The sequence below is a fragment of the Talpa occidentalis genome, unplaced genomic scaffold, assembly GCF_014898055.3.
Source record: "Talpa occidentalis isolate TD23 unplaced genomic scaffold, MPIMG_talOcc4v2.1 talOcc4.13, whole genome shotgun sequence".
Classification (NCBI taxonomy): Eukaryota; Metazoa; Chordata; class Mammalia; order Eulipotyphla; family Talpidae; genus Talpa; species Talpa occidentalis.
Window position 1 is genome coordinate 51,405,804 of NW_023601322.1, and position 18,278 is coordinate 51,424,081.

The 18,278-nt window shown below is 37.9% G+C and overlaps 1 protein-coding gene across 1 annotated transcript; it reads right to left on the reverse strand.

Moving 5' to 3' along the window:
• Window positions 1-2,211: 2,211 nt before the first annotated feature.
• LOC119242827 (60S ribosomal protein L39-like) lies at window positions 2,212-10,399 on the reverse strand. Its single transcript, XM_037508292.2, has 2 exons — window positions 10,327-10,399; window positions 2,212-2,429 (listed from the first exon to the last, which is right to left on the reverse strand). The coding sequence occupies exons 1-2, from the start codon at window positions 10,397-10,399 to the stop codon at window positions 2,212-2,214; spliced, it is 291 nt and encodes a 96-aa protein (XP_037364189.1).
• Window positions 10,400-18,278: the final 7,879 nt, after the last annotated feature.

Here is an 18,278-nt window from a genome sequence, read left to right on the forward strand (position 1 = left end):
ACTGGCCTTGTCATGTATAGTGCCACCCAGCAGCCGCCGCCCTGGGTGGACTAAGGGATGGTCTTTCAGACTTGTAAATGAAACACCAACTTGGAAAATATACTACTTGAATGATCTCTTTAAGCTGCTGAAATTATGAGATTTAGATTACCTAATAAGGCTCCTCCATAAAATATTGCTTGAACACAAAACACTTGTCCAATCCAGTTATTTTAAACCACTCAGTTATCTTTAGCTACTTTTCATGTCTTCAGTTAAATGAGCTGGTCACAAAGTTGGGCGTGTTTTAGGCCAAATACATGCGCTATACTGATATTCTCTGCCTAGATGGGTAACTTTCAGTAAGTTTGTAAGGAAATGCATTTTGTGTTTCAGCTTAGGATGCTAACATTTCTACTTGTGAACTCTTTGCCTTTATTTCTATCTTTTACTCACACAAACATGGACACACAGACACAAGATAGAGATTAACTTTCCTTATTGCTGAATTCCCAGCATTTAGAACAATAGCTGATACAAAGCAGACTACGTATCTTTTGGATGAGTGAGTGAGTTAGTGAATGAATGAATAAAGATGAAAAAGAAAGAGTAAGAGTTAAAGACAAAGAGAAGAAAAAAGTGGCTGCAAAGCATGGGCAAACATAAAAAACACAACTAACTCTTCAATTCCAAAAGGTAGGTTTTGCTGGAACATAAACTTCCATTGCCTGTGAATACTTTCTAGGATTGCTTTAACAGCCACCCTTTGCTTCCCCTTTCTAGTTAGACCCAGCCAATTTACTTGTTGTCAATCATTCAGTCTTTCAATAAACATTTGTTGGCTGTTGACTCATTGTATATGAATTGGGATCATTTAGTAGAAAGCGTCAGATCTTCTGAAAGACCGTGTGTCTTTGGTAGTTACTTAACCTCTCTGAGCCTTGGTTTCTTCATTTGTGAGTTGGGAAATAGATTGCATAACTAAAGCACCCAACCCTGTATCTGGTCCATAAAAGTAATTAATAAATGCCAAATCCTAGGACAAACAGAGCTATAACTTAGTTTTTAGGACCACACTTTCTGATGGGAGAGATAATCAAATAAGAGACCTCACAATGCAAAGCAACCAAAGGGATGGTAGAAGTTTCAACATTCTTTGAAGTGGAGGAGACTCTCCCTCAAGGTGACAATTTCCAAAGTGGTTGTGAAATATATACCTGGTTTTTGCAGACAAACAAATAGGAAAAGCCCATCGGTTGAGGGAATGAAGGTGAGGGACAGGTTGTGTCCTGGGAGCAGAAAGCAGCCTGAAGCTTCTGACATGTCATAGAAAGAGTGATCATGGGCCTCCCTGGGTGGAGCAGGCAGGTTGAGTGCCACACTGTGAAGCTGTCCACAGCCTCTGCAATGCGGGTTCGATCCCAGCTGACTGAGGAGCAACCCACATGCCACAGCAGACCTCTCCTGTCTCACCCACTGCTCCCCTCAGCAGTGTATTTAATCAGTCTGCCTGTTCTGTTCCCCGCTCTGTCTCTGGTGAATCCTCTCACCTCCCACACATCTGGCCTGTACCCCGGTTTTGGTAAAAATAAATAAATCTTTTAAAAAAAAAGAGAAAGAGTGATCAGCCTAAGACAATTTCTCAGGGTACCTGCTCCATGCTGTGGCATACTCAGAGCCTTGGGTCACACATTCGCTGTGCAAGCAGGGTCTTTTTTCATTCCTCCTTTTGACACCCACCCTCTGAATCAGTGTCTTGCTCATGAAAGGTGCCCAATGACTCTTTAGGCTGTTGGAACTTGTTCTCAGGTTAGGCCAAGTCTTATTAGAAGTGCCTCTTCATGACTTGCCTCTCACCTCTCATCTCTCTTCCTGAGCTGCCCTCACCTCTGGGAAAGGACAGTAATTGTTTGAATCCCACTTGTGTATTGGGCTGTAAAATACTGCTTTGTTCTGGATTTCTTAGATGCACTTTGGTGCCTCCCATGTGCCTGATCATATGTCCTTGGCCTCTAGTAGGTCCTGGCCCCCTCAGTCTGAACTCTGCACCCTCTCTGATTGACTGGTAGTTTGTAGGACCAAAGCTAAAACGAGAATTGACTTATAAACAACTGTGTTATCAAACTGCTTTCCCATTATTATCCTCCTTTTTATGTATTTGTTTTCAGTGACATGGTAGATGCTACTGATCTTGATACAGCATAAATATGCACGCCATCTCCGTGTGATTCCTTACAGACCCAGCTTGCTTCTTCTCCAGTGCCTCCTCTTGGAATTGTACCTGATTTTATTATCAGTTTTCATCCAAATCCACTGGGGAATGGGACGATTCTGTTTTTGTTTCTTGGCTTGGAATCGCTTGATCCTGGAAATCTTGTGAGAAGACAAGGCGAGGAAGAGGCAAGCCACACAGCGCGATGGCGGAGGGAAGGAGCGAGAGTGAATTTGATCTTTTTAGCAGAAGAGAAGACATGAGATTATCATGATAATTAGCTATTGGAAAACGTATCCACAAAGTATAAATTTCTGTTTTCAAAGTGAAGATAAAAATTCCTAGATATTAAAACATTAATAATTACCTATTTGAAAAATTCAGTGACTTCTGAAAAAGGGTGTTCAGCTAATTCCTCTACAGGAGAATGCTAGAAATTTTTCAAATAAGTTGATGCTATTTTAAACCAGAAGTTGGTTTCCAGAAGTTGGTTCTTCACCAAGTTGTTAACATGATTCTTAAAATCATGAGGAAAATGTTTAAATTACTAAGTGAACCTGATATCATAGTTATCTGTTGCTGTTTAACAAGTGCAGGGGTAAAGAGGAAACTTTCTCTACCTCTCTGGTTTCTTCTCTGGCTGGATGAGCACTCAAATCAACATCAGAAAAAAAGTAAAAAATAATTATTTGTATAGGAAGAATCTACATGGATGCAGGTCCAAAAGCAAATGCAGCAAAATGAGGGTTTTTAATCCTGAGCTAAGGAATGGAATAGAAGTCTGGGTCTTCAAGGAATGAGAAAGGAACTTGAGCAGAGGGTAACAGGTATGTTGAAGGTCAAATGTTCTTGAATTACCTGTTTGCCTTGCCATATAGATAGCTTTCTCCAATAGAAAGTTGTTCCTGGAAATATCCCTAATTCTGGGTGACTCCCAATTTTCATTCATTTAGGTAGTTAAGGGAGGGGTAAAGTTATCTTGTAAAAAGCCTCCAATTACCTTAATTCAAAATAATCTACATGTCAAAGGGACATGGCTTTGGAAAGCCTATTATTAAAATAGTGGGAAGGCCTGTCTAAATCTTGGGAAAGGATATCTGAACATCTTAGGGGGGCTATCCTAACCCCCAACTCTGTGGGGTAAAAAAAAAAAAACAAGCTCCATGTTGCTCACAAGGCTGTATGGAGGCGGCTTACAGGGGTTGTCTTTTTTCTATTCCATGGCTCATCCACTGTGGGCTGACGTAATCTAAAGTCTCACTAGTTCACCTGTCTGCAGGCTGATTCCTGCTGTCCCCAAAACCCTCCCTGCTGCTGCTTGACATCTGTGCATCTGTGGCTGAGTTCTTAAAGCCAGAATCTCAGGAGAGCAAGACTGAAGATGTTCCACCTTTACTATCCAGTCCCCCAAGTCATATGGCATCAATCTCTCCTCTATTCCACTAGCTGAGCCTGTCCTAAATGACTATAAGGAATCAAGGACAGTGGCTAGACTCCACCTTTGATGGGAGAGTGGCAAGTTCTGGTATAAAGCAAGTAGAATGGGAAATATTTTTGGATTATCTTCTACACAACTTCATTGACTCAATGTTTGTATTTATCTACTATGGGATTTTATCGATGCCATGCATCCAAATTAAAAAGTCATTCATTCATTCAAAAAAATGTACTGAGTTTCTGTACGAGGTGATGGATATATAAACACCAATATGACTGACTAGACATGTGAAAAGTAGCAATGGCTCTGCTTAAAATAAATATCACCTTCTAAACTTATTAATACTTGAGAATGATTTAGAGCAGTTATTAAGAACTGGCCCTGTTTACAAAATGCCTGGGTACAAGTCCTGACTCTTCCCCTGGCATCTGTCCATGATTTGGGTGAGTTGCTGAACCGTGAGGAGTAAATGGATTAATTCATGTAATTAGTTAAATAGTGCCTGATATATAGAAAGCACTCAATAAATCTCTGCTACCATTGTTATTATTAACTATAGTAACTTAAGACATAATAATTATGGGTGAAAAGGAAGGGAATTGGAAAATAACACATATAATATCACCATAACAATAGACCAGAAAAATCCAATGTATGGAAGAAACTTTAGGTAGGAAAAAAGCAAAAATATATTTAAGATGGTCTTTTGCAGTGAAAGGACTAGAAAGTTCTTTTTCTTCTCTATACTCCAAAGATTTTTCCACAAAAATTGTATAATTTTAACTGTGTTTTAAGAAAATAGAAACTATATCTGCTGACCTATACGTAAATTAATAAAGCTTTTCCCGTTGAAAGAAAAATCCAATTTTTAAAGGTATACATTCTCTGTACTTCCAGTTCCCTTTCAAGCTGATCATATTGATCTGCATTATACTTTGCTCTAGTCAATACAGTAGACCTACTGTTGCTGCATAGGGAGAGGGAAAAGAAAAGTGGCTCAAAACTTAATGACATGTAACAGTCTGAATTCCTAATGCAAACTTGGTCGATCTCTGATGCCCAAAAGACCATCCGTCTCCCTTTAATGTCTCCGATAACCATCTATATGTTTCAGACTTATCACTCTGGCTCTAATGCATTTGCCAAACACATGAATATTTAAATATCTAAAACGATCACATCAACAGAAAATGTGACAGATTTACAGCTTGGGTTTTTTCCTTTGGTTACCCATTGCCAGTGCCCCAGTGCTGGAGACATTTGGGAATTCAAATTCATTTCACCTGGAGAGACTTCAAACCCCAAAGGACAGAAATTCAGTAATAATAAGAGCTAGCACTAGTTGAGAACTTACTATGTCCTTAGCCCTGGGCTCCGTGTTTGACAAATTTCATCCTCATAACAATTCTGTTGAGATATGAAATATAAGTAACACCATTTTCTAGGGGAGGAAAATGAAGCTCACAAAAATTAAATGAAGAGGTGACACAGACAGGAGGTACAAAAAGCAGGGTACAAAGCAGGGACTACAATTTCTGGACCTCCCACAGCAGCAGTTGGCAGAAAAGGCCTCACATCCAAGAACATAACTGAGCTCAGTGGATTGGTTCTCTTATTGGGTATCTGTGAAAAAAAAAAATGCTGCTGAGTGGAGTGTTGGAATGACAAGTATTTATTTCCTTGTAATAAGAAAAAGAGACAACAAATCTAATGCTTTCGAAGGAAGGGGACAGTGCTGGGTAGTTATACTAGGTACTGTGGGAAGAGGTCTTATGGAATGTCTGTTCTTGGTGCTGGTGTCTTCTCGCCCTTATCCTCAGCCAGAAAGGTTTGCAAACATACTTTTGAGGAAACGTGGAAGTTTGCCATATCCATGATTTTTATGTCATCTAGGTTTAATTTATGGTCAAGAAGCTATCAAAGTGACCTGAGTCAACAGGGAAAACACCTTCATCCTTACTGCCACATGTCCAAATGACATTGCAACAGTCTAAGCTCCTCCAGACTTGGTTCCAGGGCAGTAATAGACAGAACTTTAGCAACAACACTGAATGTTGAGTATGTCTCCACATGGAAGCATTGTCAGAGTGTAAAGGTCCACCTTATGGGGCCTTACAAAAAGAAAAATATAAGGCTTTTTTGTCTTCATCTCTTTCTTTATAACACTGTATTGACATCATCCTTAGATGGAATTGGGGCTTAAAGTATGCAATTAAAGTCTAGGGAAGTTATTCCTAATTAAATATTCAAATCACTGAATGCATAACAATGAAGCCCAAAGACAGTAACAGCATAAGAAACCATTAACATAAGTTTCAAGTTCAAAGAAATCCAATCCTGTAAGTCAAATTGGGGATTCCAAAATAGTTGAAGGGTGGGACCACTGAGAGAAACTGTAAATAACCCATATTCAGAATGAGAAAGAGCAAATATTACATAGATAGGAAGAGTTTTATAAAATAGGTACAACTTTATGATAATAAATTTGTTGATAGTAAGGCTTTCTCTGGGCTGAATGCAATAAATACTATTTTAGCTAAAGTGTGAACATTCTGTGACATGTAGTTTCATTTCTTTTCTAAGGTTGAAAGAATGAAAGAATTAGTTGTTCAGGATATGAAACGGAAAAACTCAATTTGCTTCTTTTCAGGAACTGTCTGCTTAGGCTGAAGAAAATATTTCCCATGAAACCACCATGATCTCTTAGAACAACATCATGTTAGAGCCAAAAGTTACCTTAGGAGGCAACTCTGCCAAAAGTCTTATTTTCCAAATGAGGAAAGTTGGATGCAGTTCCCAAGTTCACTTAGCTAATTAGTGAAGAGACTCTCAGACAGAATAAATTCAATGTGTTGGCAAATGAGCCTTTTTCTGGAGTGCTTCCCTAAGAACTCCATTACAATGAGCCCATTGTTCTTCACCAAGTTGTTAACATGATGGCCTGTTGGTCCAAGAGAGATCTGCTGATTAGCCTCTTGTGGTCACACAATCACAACAAACAAGCTCACACATCCTACCTCCATGAACACATCAATGCAGAATTTGGAATCTTCTATAAACATCTGAACTTAACACAGCCTGCCTGTGTGACCACACTCAGACTAACATTGGGTTTCCTGTGGTTCAGAACAAAGCTCCTAAGCTGGTTGTCAGTACACATAGGAATATACAAAGTAGTAAATATGCAAGTCAAACTTTTTGTGTTACTCTCAAAAGTGGGGGTTTCCAGAGACAAAAAGGAGGAAACCCCAAGCTTCAAAATGCTTTACCAAGGGAGCTCTTCAACTCTCTTCTTCTTAAACATCGTATGTGTTATATACACTCCTTTATCTGCTTCTACATAAAAGCAAGTTCAACATTTCTATCCACATTGCTTCAGCATAATATAAAGTAGTCAACATTGATATCTACTGTGCTCACTAAGGAAACTCATCCTTCTTCATTCCTGTACAAGCACATGCAGGACTGGGCCCAGACCTTGCCCCGACACAGACTTCTCCCTAAATAATGTTGAATACAAGGAAACATAGAATACACCATTTGTAGATTTTCTAAAAATCTTTATTTTTTTTGTTTTCATCTTTAATTCCCAACCACCATCTGTTATACCCCCTATCCCTTCCTTCCTCCTACTTCCTTCCCAATATCAGTCCTCACTTCATTTATTTATATTGACTTTTTGTATTTTATTTTATCATCTACTATGTAAATTTCAGTATTTGTTTTTGTCATTCTGATTTGCTTTACTATAAGAAATTCCTTTGAACTGCCTCCATTTTGCTGAAAAGGACTGTATTTCATCTGTCCTTATGGCTGAACAGTATTCTGTAGTATGGATATACCACATCTTTACCCAGTCTTCTGTTGGGCAGTTAACCTGCTCCATGTCTTATCTATTATAAGTAGTGCTGCAATAAGCATTGTAGAGCCTCTATATTTTGCACTGATTATTTCATTTCCTTTGGATAGTTGTCTCCTAGAGTAGGATTGTTGAATCATAGTATTTCCATTTTTATTTTTTTAGGTAAATATACATCACTTTTCATAATGGCTCTACCAATTTACATTCCCATCAACAATGTAATAGCGTTCCTCTTTTTCCACATCTTCTCCAGCACTTGTTGTTGGGGACATCTATCTTTTATTTGACATTCTTAAAGGTATGATAATGGAATTTCCTTGTGATCTTTAACTTGCATCTATCTTATCAGAAGCAATGATAAGCATTTTTTTTTCATTCATCTACTGGCCTTCTGGTTACCCTCTTTGATGAAGTGTCTGTTCATATCTGCTGCCCATTTGTTAATTGAGTTCTTTGTTTTTCTATTGCTGAATTAACTAACTTTTTTATATATCTCAGATATTAACTCCTTGTCAGTTATATTTTATGTGTATATTTTCTCCCAATCAGTAGGATGTCTTTTTTTAATCTTCACATATGCTCCTCCCTCCCCACATGTAAATGATATTTAACACAGAGGCATCCTACTGAATGGGAGAAAATATCTGCATACCATATTTCTGACAAGAGACTGATATAAAAGATCTACAAATAGCTTATACAACTCAACAACAACAGCAACAAAAAAGGCAAGCCAATCAAAAAATGGACAGAAGAATTAAATAGGCACTTCTAAAGGGAAGACATACAGACGGCCAACAGATGTATCACTTATCATTCAGGAAATGCAAATCAAAACCACAATGAGATACCACCTCACATCCATGAGAATGCGCCATATAAAAAATAAATAAACAAACAAACAAACAAATAAAAACAAGTCCTGGTGACGGTGTGGAGAAAAAGGAACGCTCTTACCCTATTGCTGTGAATGTATACTAGCCTAGCCCCTGTGGAAAGAAGTGATTCTTCAAAAAACTAAAAATGTATCTGCCATATGATCCAGCAATTTCACTCCTAGGTATCTACCAAAATAACTAAAATCTCTAATTTGAAAGGAAACTATACTCATGTGTTTGTGCAGCACTATTTATAGTAGCTAAGATAAAAACAACCTAACTGGCCACAGAACAGATGAGTGGATCCAGAAAATGTAGCATAGATACATAATAGAATACTATTTAACAGTCATTTGATAAATTCATACCATTTGTGGCAACATGGATGGGACTGGAAGAGATTATCCTAAGTAAGCCAGAAGGAAAAAGATAAATGCCACATGATTTTACCTATAGGTTGACTAAAGAGAAATCAAACAGAAGGCCAGAGAAAGTCAAACTTTAAAACCAACCCTTGAAATCTTACCATACATCTGAGGCAACAAAGAGGGGAGAGTAGAAAAGAGGGAAAGGAGAAAATGGGTCTAGAGCACAATGGACTATGGTGAAGGACTATGGGAAAGCTATTGTGATGACACCTGGGGGGAAAATCCTATATTGTGAAAAAGCAAATGAGGAATGCAAAATAATATGCCATTAAAAATAAATTAATTAATTAATAATAAAATGAATATTTCAAAGGGATATTTTAGAAATACATAAAAGATATTAACATAATTCATTTCCCCTAAATTTATTGATGTAAGTGCAAATGTTCCTCTCCTGTGATTACCACTATTAAACATGAGTGTAATTTTTAAAAATGTTGCTGATTTTTGTACGTTAATTTTGTAATCTGCCACTTTGTTGTATTCATCTATTTTTTTCAAATATTTTGCAGTTATCTGTAATAATATATTGCTTGTGAATTGTGATAGTTTTACTTCTCCAACTTGGAGTCCCTTTGTTTCCTGTTTTTGTTTAGTACTTCTGACAAAATGTCCAATATTAGATTAAATGGAAGTGATTACAGTGGGCATCCTTGTCCTGTTTCTGATCCTAAAGGGAAAGCTTTCAATTTTTCACCTTTAAGTGTTATACTGGCTGTGGGCTTATAATATATGGCCTTTATTATATTGTGGCAATGCCTTATATTCCAATGTTAGAGTTTTATCAGCACAAACTTGCACAAAATATTCTTGCCAATTCAACATGCGTTGCAATGAGTAGCTTTTACTTCAGGGTATCTGAAATCAGGGAGTGACACATTCAAATTGAACAGTAGAGAGTGTTGCAAACATTTTCTCCTAAAATGTTATCAAGTGCAAGGCAGTAAGGAGTAGGGCTAAGAAAACCAGTCTGGAAGTAGAATCTATTATGCAATTCTATCATTACCAAGTCACTAATTTTCTAGGTCTCAACTTATTCATTAAAAAAGAAACAATAGAGGGTCTCCCTGGTGGCACAAGGGGTTAAGTCTCAGCACTATGAAGCTATCAGCAGCCACTGTAGCAAAAGTTCGAACCCCTGCCAGGGAGCTGACCCACATGGTGCAGCAGACCTCTCCTGACTTGCCTGCTGCTACCCTCAGCAGTGTATTTCAGTAGATCTGCCTGATCTGCTCCCCTCTCTGTCTCTGGTGACTCCTACCACCCACCCACCCCCACACCTCTGGCCTACACCCCAGCTCTTGTATGCAAAAATAAATGTAATAAATCTTTAAAAGAAAAAAAGAAACAATAATCCAAACTGGTTTACTGAAATAATGTAAGAAAATATTAACTGTCACTGATGTTGTGCAATGAAATTATACACACAGTATGAAAGGCTTTGTTTTCCAATGGGAGTGAATTAGAGTTAGTTGCATAATAAATCTCTGTGGTTGTGTTTTCTCATTTACATTGCCAACATGCCATACCATCATGCCTAAAAATTCTAGCCTCATGGACTTCAGAGTTGGAAGGTGCCTGAACAGTCTTCAAAATACGCATGCCTCATTCATAGTTCTCCATGTTCTTCTCTTCTCATCATATTTTCAAATACCAAAAGTTTTGATGGCTTACTCAAAAACTTCAAACAAATCACAATAACAAACAATTCAACAACAGTTTTAACACTGTCAACTTCAGTTCTGTGCTACAATGTAAGTTATTTCTGTTTCATTCCAGTTTGCCTCCAACTAACACACAAGCCTCCCATAGTATTAGCTGAAAACATGCTACTTACTCACACAAGTCACCCCTACATCACGTCATTCCACATTTGGGTTCAACATGGCCCTGACAGATATTAGTTAAGGTTATCTTTCATTCATTTATATTTTCTAAATTAAGCAATAATCCTGTGAAAATCTGAGATGCACCAAAACCCATGGTACAGAGTTTGAGAAACACTATCCCACCAGAATAAAATGATATAATGAGGACAGAGAACGCTGAATGGGTTTTTAAGAACTCTGGATTCTAGAAATGTGTCCCTCCACTAAAAAGGCATGCTCGGTTGGAAAAACAGTCCTCTGTTTACTCATTACAAATATTTGGAAGACACACTCTTATGCAGCTTCTGCTCTAAAATTCCCTGGTTCTTAAACAAGGACCACAGCAGTTCCCTGAATGATGTTGCCCTTAGGCTCGACATGAAGATAGTTCCTACATGGAGAACAATTTCATAAATAAATTAGATGGGTTTTTTTTCTACTCTATACTAACAGCCAGTTCTGTCATCAATTTGTATTTAAGCTACTAGCAGAGAAAAGGATATCTTAACTATAAAATTGGAGAATGAGACCCAGCCATAATAACAATTCTTTCACAGAAATGTTGGTAAAGAGCCAGATAACACATCTTTTGCTATAAATACATCATCATATAATAATGATATATGTATACATAATCATCCCCTCTTTATACTCTTTATCTTTCTTAAAGACATAATAAAAATAACACTTATCAAACAGAGAAAATGTATCATTAAGTGTATATCCATACTTTCATAAAATGTTTCACAAACTATACAAGCTGGTATAACAAACAAAAAAGAAGACTAATTAAATAATTGAGAAATCCCATTTCAATGGACTTAGCAATAACAAATTCACCAGAAGTGACTATTTAAATAATTAAATGGAGAAAAACAATAGTTTTAGTCATATATACTGATCATATGGTAATTGTAAAGTATTGTAATAGCTTAAATCACTCAAATTATCTTCCATAACCGAAAGTAGTCATTATACTGAAAGTGAATTAGCATTTTCTTATAAGCAAGATAGAATTTTTTTCTTTTTTTTCTCAGTTCCAATAACCTTCAGGTCATCATAAAACACTGTGGTCCCTGAAGACATACCTATGAATCATGGAATGGCTTCAGGGATTCTCAGAGTCCTAAAATTTGCCAGGAATCTCTACTTTGAAAAATGATACTTGATCCAACATAAAATCACCCAAGGAAGTTTCACCCAGGATTTGATGACATCTTAATGACACCAGTAAAATATTTCCATCAGAATCATCCCTTCCAAGGACATATCAACTCCCAACATGGGGCAAGATTCCATTCCAAGTACAGTGGGTTAACTAAGAATCTGTTATAATACGAACTTGAAATTCTATAGGGATTCCTACATAAAGACTTCAGAGCTCCTAAAGCTATGGATTTCATCTTCCTTTCCACTTTTTATAACCAAATTTTACCAAGTTTTGCTTTTGTAGAAGGCTAAAAATGACCCCACCCCATTCCCAAAATATTTGAACACTCTGACCCCTAGGAGCTGAAATGGAAAGAAATGATCATTGTAGTTGTGATTAAATTGAGGATCTTGGCCCTCCCTGGTGGCACAAGGGGTTAAGCACAGCCCTATGAAGCAATCCACAGCCTCTGCAGCATGAGTTCAATCCCCAGCCTGTCAGGGAGCAACCCACATGGCGCTCTCTTGACTCACCCACTGATCCCCTCAGCAATGTATTTCAGTCAGTCTGCCTGTTCTGTTCCCCACTCTGTCTCTGGTGAATCCTCTCACCCCCCCACATCTATGGCCTGTACCCCAGCTCTTGTATGCATTAATAAATAAATATTTTTAATAATTAATTAATTAATTAATTGAGGATCTTGAGATGGCGAAATTTTCCTTAGTTATCCAAGGAGGCCCTCAGTGCAAGCACAGTATCCTTCTAACAGAGAGGCAGGGGAAGATTTGATACAGACAGAATTGGAGACCAAGTGAAAATTCAGGCAGAGATTAGAGTGATGTGGCATGAGTCAGGGAACACAAGCAGCCACCAAAAGCTGGAGAAGCAAGGAATGAATTTTGTTCTAGAACCTCCAGACAAAGCCTAATTCTACCAACTCCTTAATTTTGGGCCAGTAATATTGATTTTGGAGTTCTGACCTCCATAATTTTTAAAACTGTTGTTTGAAGACACCAAGTTTATGACAATTTATCACAGCTGTCACAGGAACCTCATAAAATTTTACTGGATTGTCCATTATTTTGCACTGTCCATTATTTTAACATCCCTAAAAGATCTTCTACAGACAATAATTCTTCACTATGTCGATGACCCCTCTCACAACAGTTCTGCTTAAGAGGAGTTCAAGCACTGAGTTGACATTAGGAAGTAATTTCACTTGTTAAATATAGGATAGGGCCTCCCCTGGTGGCGCAGCAGTTGAGTGCTGGGCTGCAAAGCCGCCCTCAGACTCTGCAGCGTGGGTTCCATCCCCAGCCGTTTCGATCCCCAGCCACAGGGCGAGGATCCCACATGGCACGCAGACCTCTCCTGCCGCCCGCTGCTCCCCTCAGCAGTGTGTTTTATCAGTCTGCCTGTTCTGCTCCCCACTCTGTCTCTGGTGAATCCTCTCACCCTCCTGCACTTCTTACTGTACCCAGTGCTTGTATAAATAAATAAATTAAATAAATAAATAAATAAACAAACAAACAAACAAATAAATAAATCTTTAAATAAATAAATAAATAAATATAGGATAATGCAATTTTAGATACAGGCTCTAGCAATTAATGATCCTTTAGATGTAAATAGAATTAGCATACGCATATTAAATAGACAAAACTGATAAATAGTTTCCAATCTACTGAGCAGTTATAAATGTTCAGAACAATTTCCTGTTCCAGGTCTCAGAGGAAAGTTTTTAGAGAAACACATTATCTACAATGTGATCCACTTTGAAATTTTTAGTAATAACAATCTCATTAGAAGTGGCTATTTTCCCTAACAACATTTTGAGCTTATACAGCCTGAAATAGTTATGTCATCTCCAACAAATGACATAAATTTTGATGCAGGATTATTCTGATCCCTACTGTGTTGAATTGACACTGTAGTACTGTGTGTTTCATATACATAAAGTCTCAATTTAAACATTCTGTTCATCTCCATTAACTGTGACTTTCTGACTTATAAAAAGCATATATTTGGTCATTCAGATCACCATAATTACTTCTCTTTTTTGTAAAGTTTATGTTTATTGAGGTAATGTTGATTTACATCACAGTATGTCTTAGGGGTATACGTTTACACCTCTATAATTGAATGTCAGGTCACCACACCCACCACAAAAGCCCCAGCAATCCTCCACTGGAGCCCCTTCTCCCCTTTGCTCCCATCCTACCACATCCCCCTGGGGAAGCCTGAGTCATAATTCAACAAATTCTTGCCACTCCTATTTTCACCCTCTCCCCTTTACCTTTACCTTCCCCGCACTCCCCTTCCACTCCTAGAAGCCTCAGATAAATAGTCAGCTTTCAATGTTTGTCTTTGTCTGTCCTTGTGTTTGTTTTCTCCATATCCCACATGTCAATGAAACCATCTGATATTAATCTTTATCCTTCTGATTTATTTTGCTTAGCATAATCTCTTCCAGCTCCACCCATGTCATGTCGCTACAAATGGCATGAGTTTATCTTTGTTGATCTTTGTGTTGTATTCCATTGTGCATATATACCACATCTTCTTAACTCACTCATATGTTTAGGAGCATTTAGGTTGTTTCCATATCTTGGCTATTGTAAATAGTGCTGAAATAAACATAGGAGTATAGGTTTCCTTTTGAATTAGTGTTTTTGTAGTCTTTGAGTAGTTATCTAAAAGTGGGATTACTGGGTCACATGGCTCATCCATTTTTAGTGTTTTGAGGAACATTCACCCAGCTTTCCTTAGGGGCCAGACCAGTCTATATTCCCACCAACAGTGTAAGAGGGTTTCATTTTATCCACACCCTTGCCATCACATGGTTTTAGTTATTTTAATATGGGCCATTCTCACAGGCATGAGGTGGTATCTCATTGTGGTTTGATTTGCATTTCCTTGATGATAAATTTGATGAAAATTTTTTCACATGCCTGTGACCATCTGCATGTCTTCTTTGAAGAAGTGCTAGTTAGCTCTTCTGCCTATTTTTTCATTAATTGTTTGTCTCATTTGTGTTGAGTTATATAAGCTCTTTGTAGATCTTCAATATCAGTCCTTCATTGGATGTATGGTGGGCAATTGTTTTCTCCCATTCAGTAGGGTGTTTTTTTGTTTTGATTACTGTCTCTGTGGTTATACAGAAGCTTTCTAGTGTGATGTTGGTCCAGTTGTTTATATTCTCCTTTGTTTTCCTTGCTGCTTAAGATGAGTCCTCAAAGATGTTTCTGAAGTTTATGTCATGGAGTTTTTTGCCTATGTTTTCTTCTATATATGTTATGGTTTTAGGACTTATATCCAAGTCTTTTATCCACTTTAAATTGATTATGTGAGATAGTGGTCTGATGTTATTCTTTTGCACGTGGCAGTCCAGTTTGTTAAACATCATTTAGTGAAGAGGTTAACAAACTTGAAAAAAGAACAAGAACTCCAAAAGTCAGTAAAAGGAAGAAAATAATAAAAATCAGAGCAGAAATAAATGAAATATAAATAAAAAGGACAGTTCAAAAGACCAATGAAAACAAAAGCTGGTTCTTTTGAAAATAATAATATAAAAAAGGAAATAATAAAAATCAGAGCAAAAATAAATTAAATAGAAATAAAAAGGACAGTTCAAAAGATCAGTGAAAACAAAAGCAGGTTCTTTGAAAAAAATAAAGTATACAAACCTCTAGCTAGGCTAAGTAAAAGGGGAGAAAGCTCAAACAGGATCAAAAGTGAAAGAAGAGAAATTACAACATACTCTGCAGAATGCAGAGAATAATCAGAGATTACAATGAACATTTATATGCAAACCAGTTCAACAACCTAAGAATGGTCAGATTCTTAGTTATACAATCATCCATGACTGAATAGAGAAGCAATTACAAGGAAGGAAATTGAAACAGTAATCAAAACTCTCCAAAAAAAAAATCCAAAAATCCAGGGCCAGATGGCTTCACAAGTGAGTTATACCAAACTTTCAAAGACGAACTAATTCTTAACATGCCCAGATTCTTTCAAAAATGGAAAAAGAAGGAATACTTCCAAATACATTTTATGAGGTCAACATTACATTAATGCAATACCAAATGAAGACAACACAAAGAAAGAAAATTACAGACCAATCTCCCTAATGAACACAGATGCAAAAATCCTCAATAAAAATCTTAGCAAACCGAATCCAACAATGCATTAAAAGGATTATACATCATGGTCAAGTGGGATTTAAACTAGGGACACAAGGATGGTTCAACATTAGAAAATCAATCAATGTGACTCACCACATCAACAAAAAGTGAAAACCCTATGATCACATCAAAAGAGACTGAGAAAGCATTTGATAAGATTTCAAAGATGAAAATCTTTGAAAAACTGGAGATAAATGGAAAATAATTATTTTTTTATGTGTATTTGGACTTTGTCAACATTTCCTGACTCAAAGCCCCTAAGTCTTGGAATTTCCTAACTGGGAAAGTATTAAAGTTGTCTTTTGTTATGTTAATGAATACAACTTACGGGAAGCACCTAGATACCTGGGCTGGTTTCCAGGGAAACCAACCAGATAATTAGAGGGTTGGAATTTCCAGTCCTATCCCCAGACCACTCTAGGGAGTGGCAAAGGACTAGAGGTAGAATCAACTGCCAATAACCAGTGATTTGATCAATCGTGCTTATGAAGCTTCCATAAGAGTCCAAAAGGAGGGAATTTGGGAGACTGAACATGTAGCAAATTTGGGGAAGAGTGGAGTCCCTAGAAAGGTAAGGACTTCCTTACACCTTGCCCTGTGCGTTTTTCCATTTGGCTGTTCTTCAGTTATAGCCTTTGCAATAAGTCAGTGATCTAGTGAGTAAGCAGTTTTCCTGAGTTCTAACAAATTAATCTAATCTGAAGGTGGGTCTTGGGAATCTCTGCTTTCTATCAGTAGGTCAGAAAAAAATGTGAAAACAAAAGCTGTTTCCTTTGGAAATAATAAAATTTTTAAAAGGAAATAATAAAAATCAGAGCAGAAATAAATGAACTAGAAATAAAAAAGACAGTAATAACCCAAACTTGGAACTGTCACCTCAAGTCTAAGGAGGGGGTCTGTGCAAATCAATCAGTAGTTGGTTGGCCAGAAGCACAGATGACAACCTAGGTTTGAGACTAGCACCCTGGGAGGCTGAGCCTTTAACCTGTGGAATCTGATGATATTGTTACAGAGCAACCCCGATATAAAGCAGCCCCGATATAAAACGGGTTGCCTGACTTTGGGTCCGCACCCGCGCACTTAAAAGGGACTTATTAATACTCCACTACAGGCACACACAAAAGGTTAATAAAAGGTTTATTTATAAGGGAAAGTGAAATGAAGAAATTTACAACTCAGGGAGAAAATAGGGAAATAAAGTCTTTAATGCGTCCTACCCGATCCGCCAACCTGGAAACCCAATGGCACTCTCAGAGCTGGCCAAGCACTGCCAGCTGGCGGAGAGCTAAAAAGGGAACATCCCCAAAGCCCACGTGTGTGGTTTTATTCCACACCTGGCTGCTTAACCCCACCCTCAGGTTCCAGCCACCTTCCCTTTGGTGGTGATGGGATTTGTCTTTCCCAATATCCTGATGGCTTTGGTCTGGAATGGGGGTGGAGTCCACAAAGCCTGTATGGAATTAGCTTTAGGACATCCTTTCCCCCCTAACAATATCTCTGGGTAGTGTCAGGATTGAATTGAATTCTGACACCCTGGTGATGTGGGAAGCCTCTACACACCCACTTTGCAATTGGGTCCAGAAATGCTATACAACTCTGACCAGCACTGCTACCTCATGACCACATAACCATGAAATCTGCCAAACATGGGGACTCCAAGTAGCTGGAGTGTTCTCCTAATCTCCTCTCATAGTGAGACCATCCAGCGCATCAACCATTGTGTGATGGAGAAGTTGTCACTCAGACATGTAGATCATGAAATCTGAGAATGCAGCTTTCAGCTACCAACCTTTACAGAGAACTACCATTGTATACAGTGGCCAGGATCAGACAACTATAAAGGACATTTCACAATCATAAAAGTATTCTTCTTCTATATCAATGAATGTAATAAAAAATTAGCCTGTTTTGTTTATGAAATGTGAGTAAAGACTAATTACAGGGCTGGGTAACCCTTTCAGAGGTCATGGGGAGGAGACTGAGTTTACACAGGGCAATAAACAATAAAGGAGTCCCTCCTTTGGCAGATTCCAGCTGCACTCTCCCTACACTCTCACCCAAAGAGTTTGATCTCTGACAGGGTGGGGTCAGGTTGGACTATAGGAACAAGGCCAGCCCTGGATCAACACTACCTCAGAGGTACAGAGAACAGGGGAGAGATTATTTGGGAAAACTAACGTTAACAGGATCATCTAAATCCAAAAAATAGAGGGTTATTCTCAGTAACCAGCTTGCCAAGTTACCTTTCAACTTTTGTTGCTTCAGTTTTTCTACTC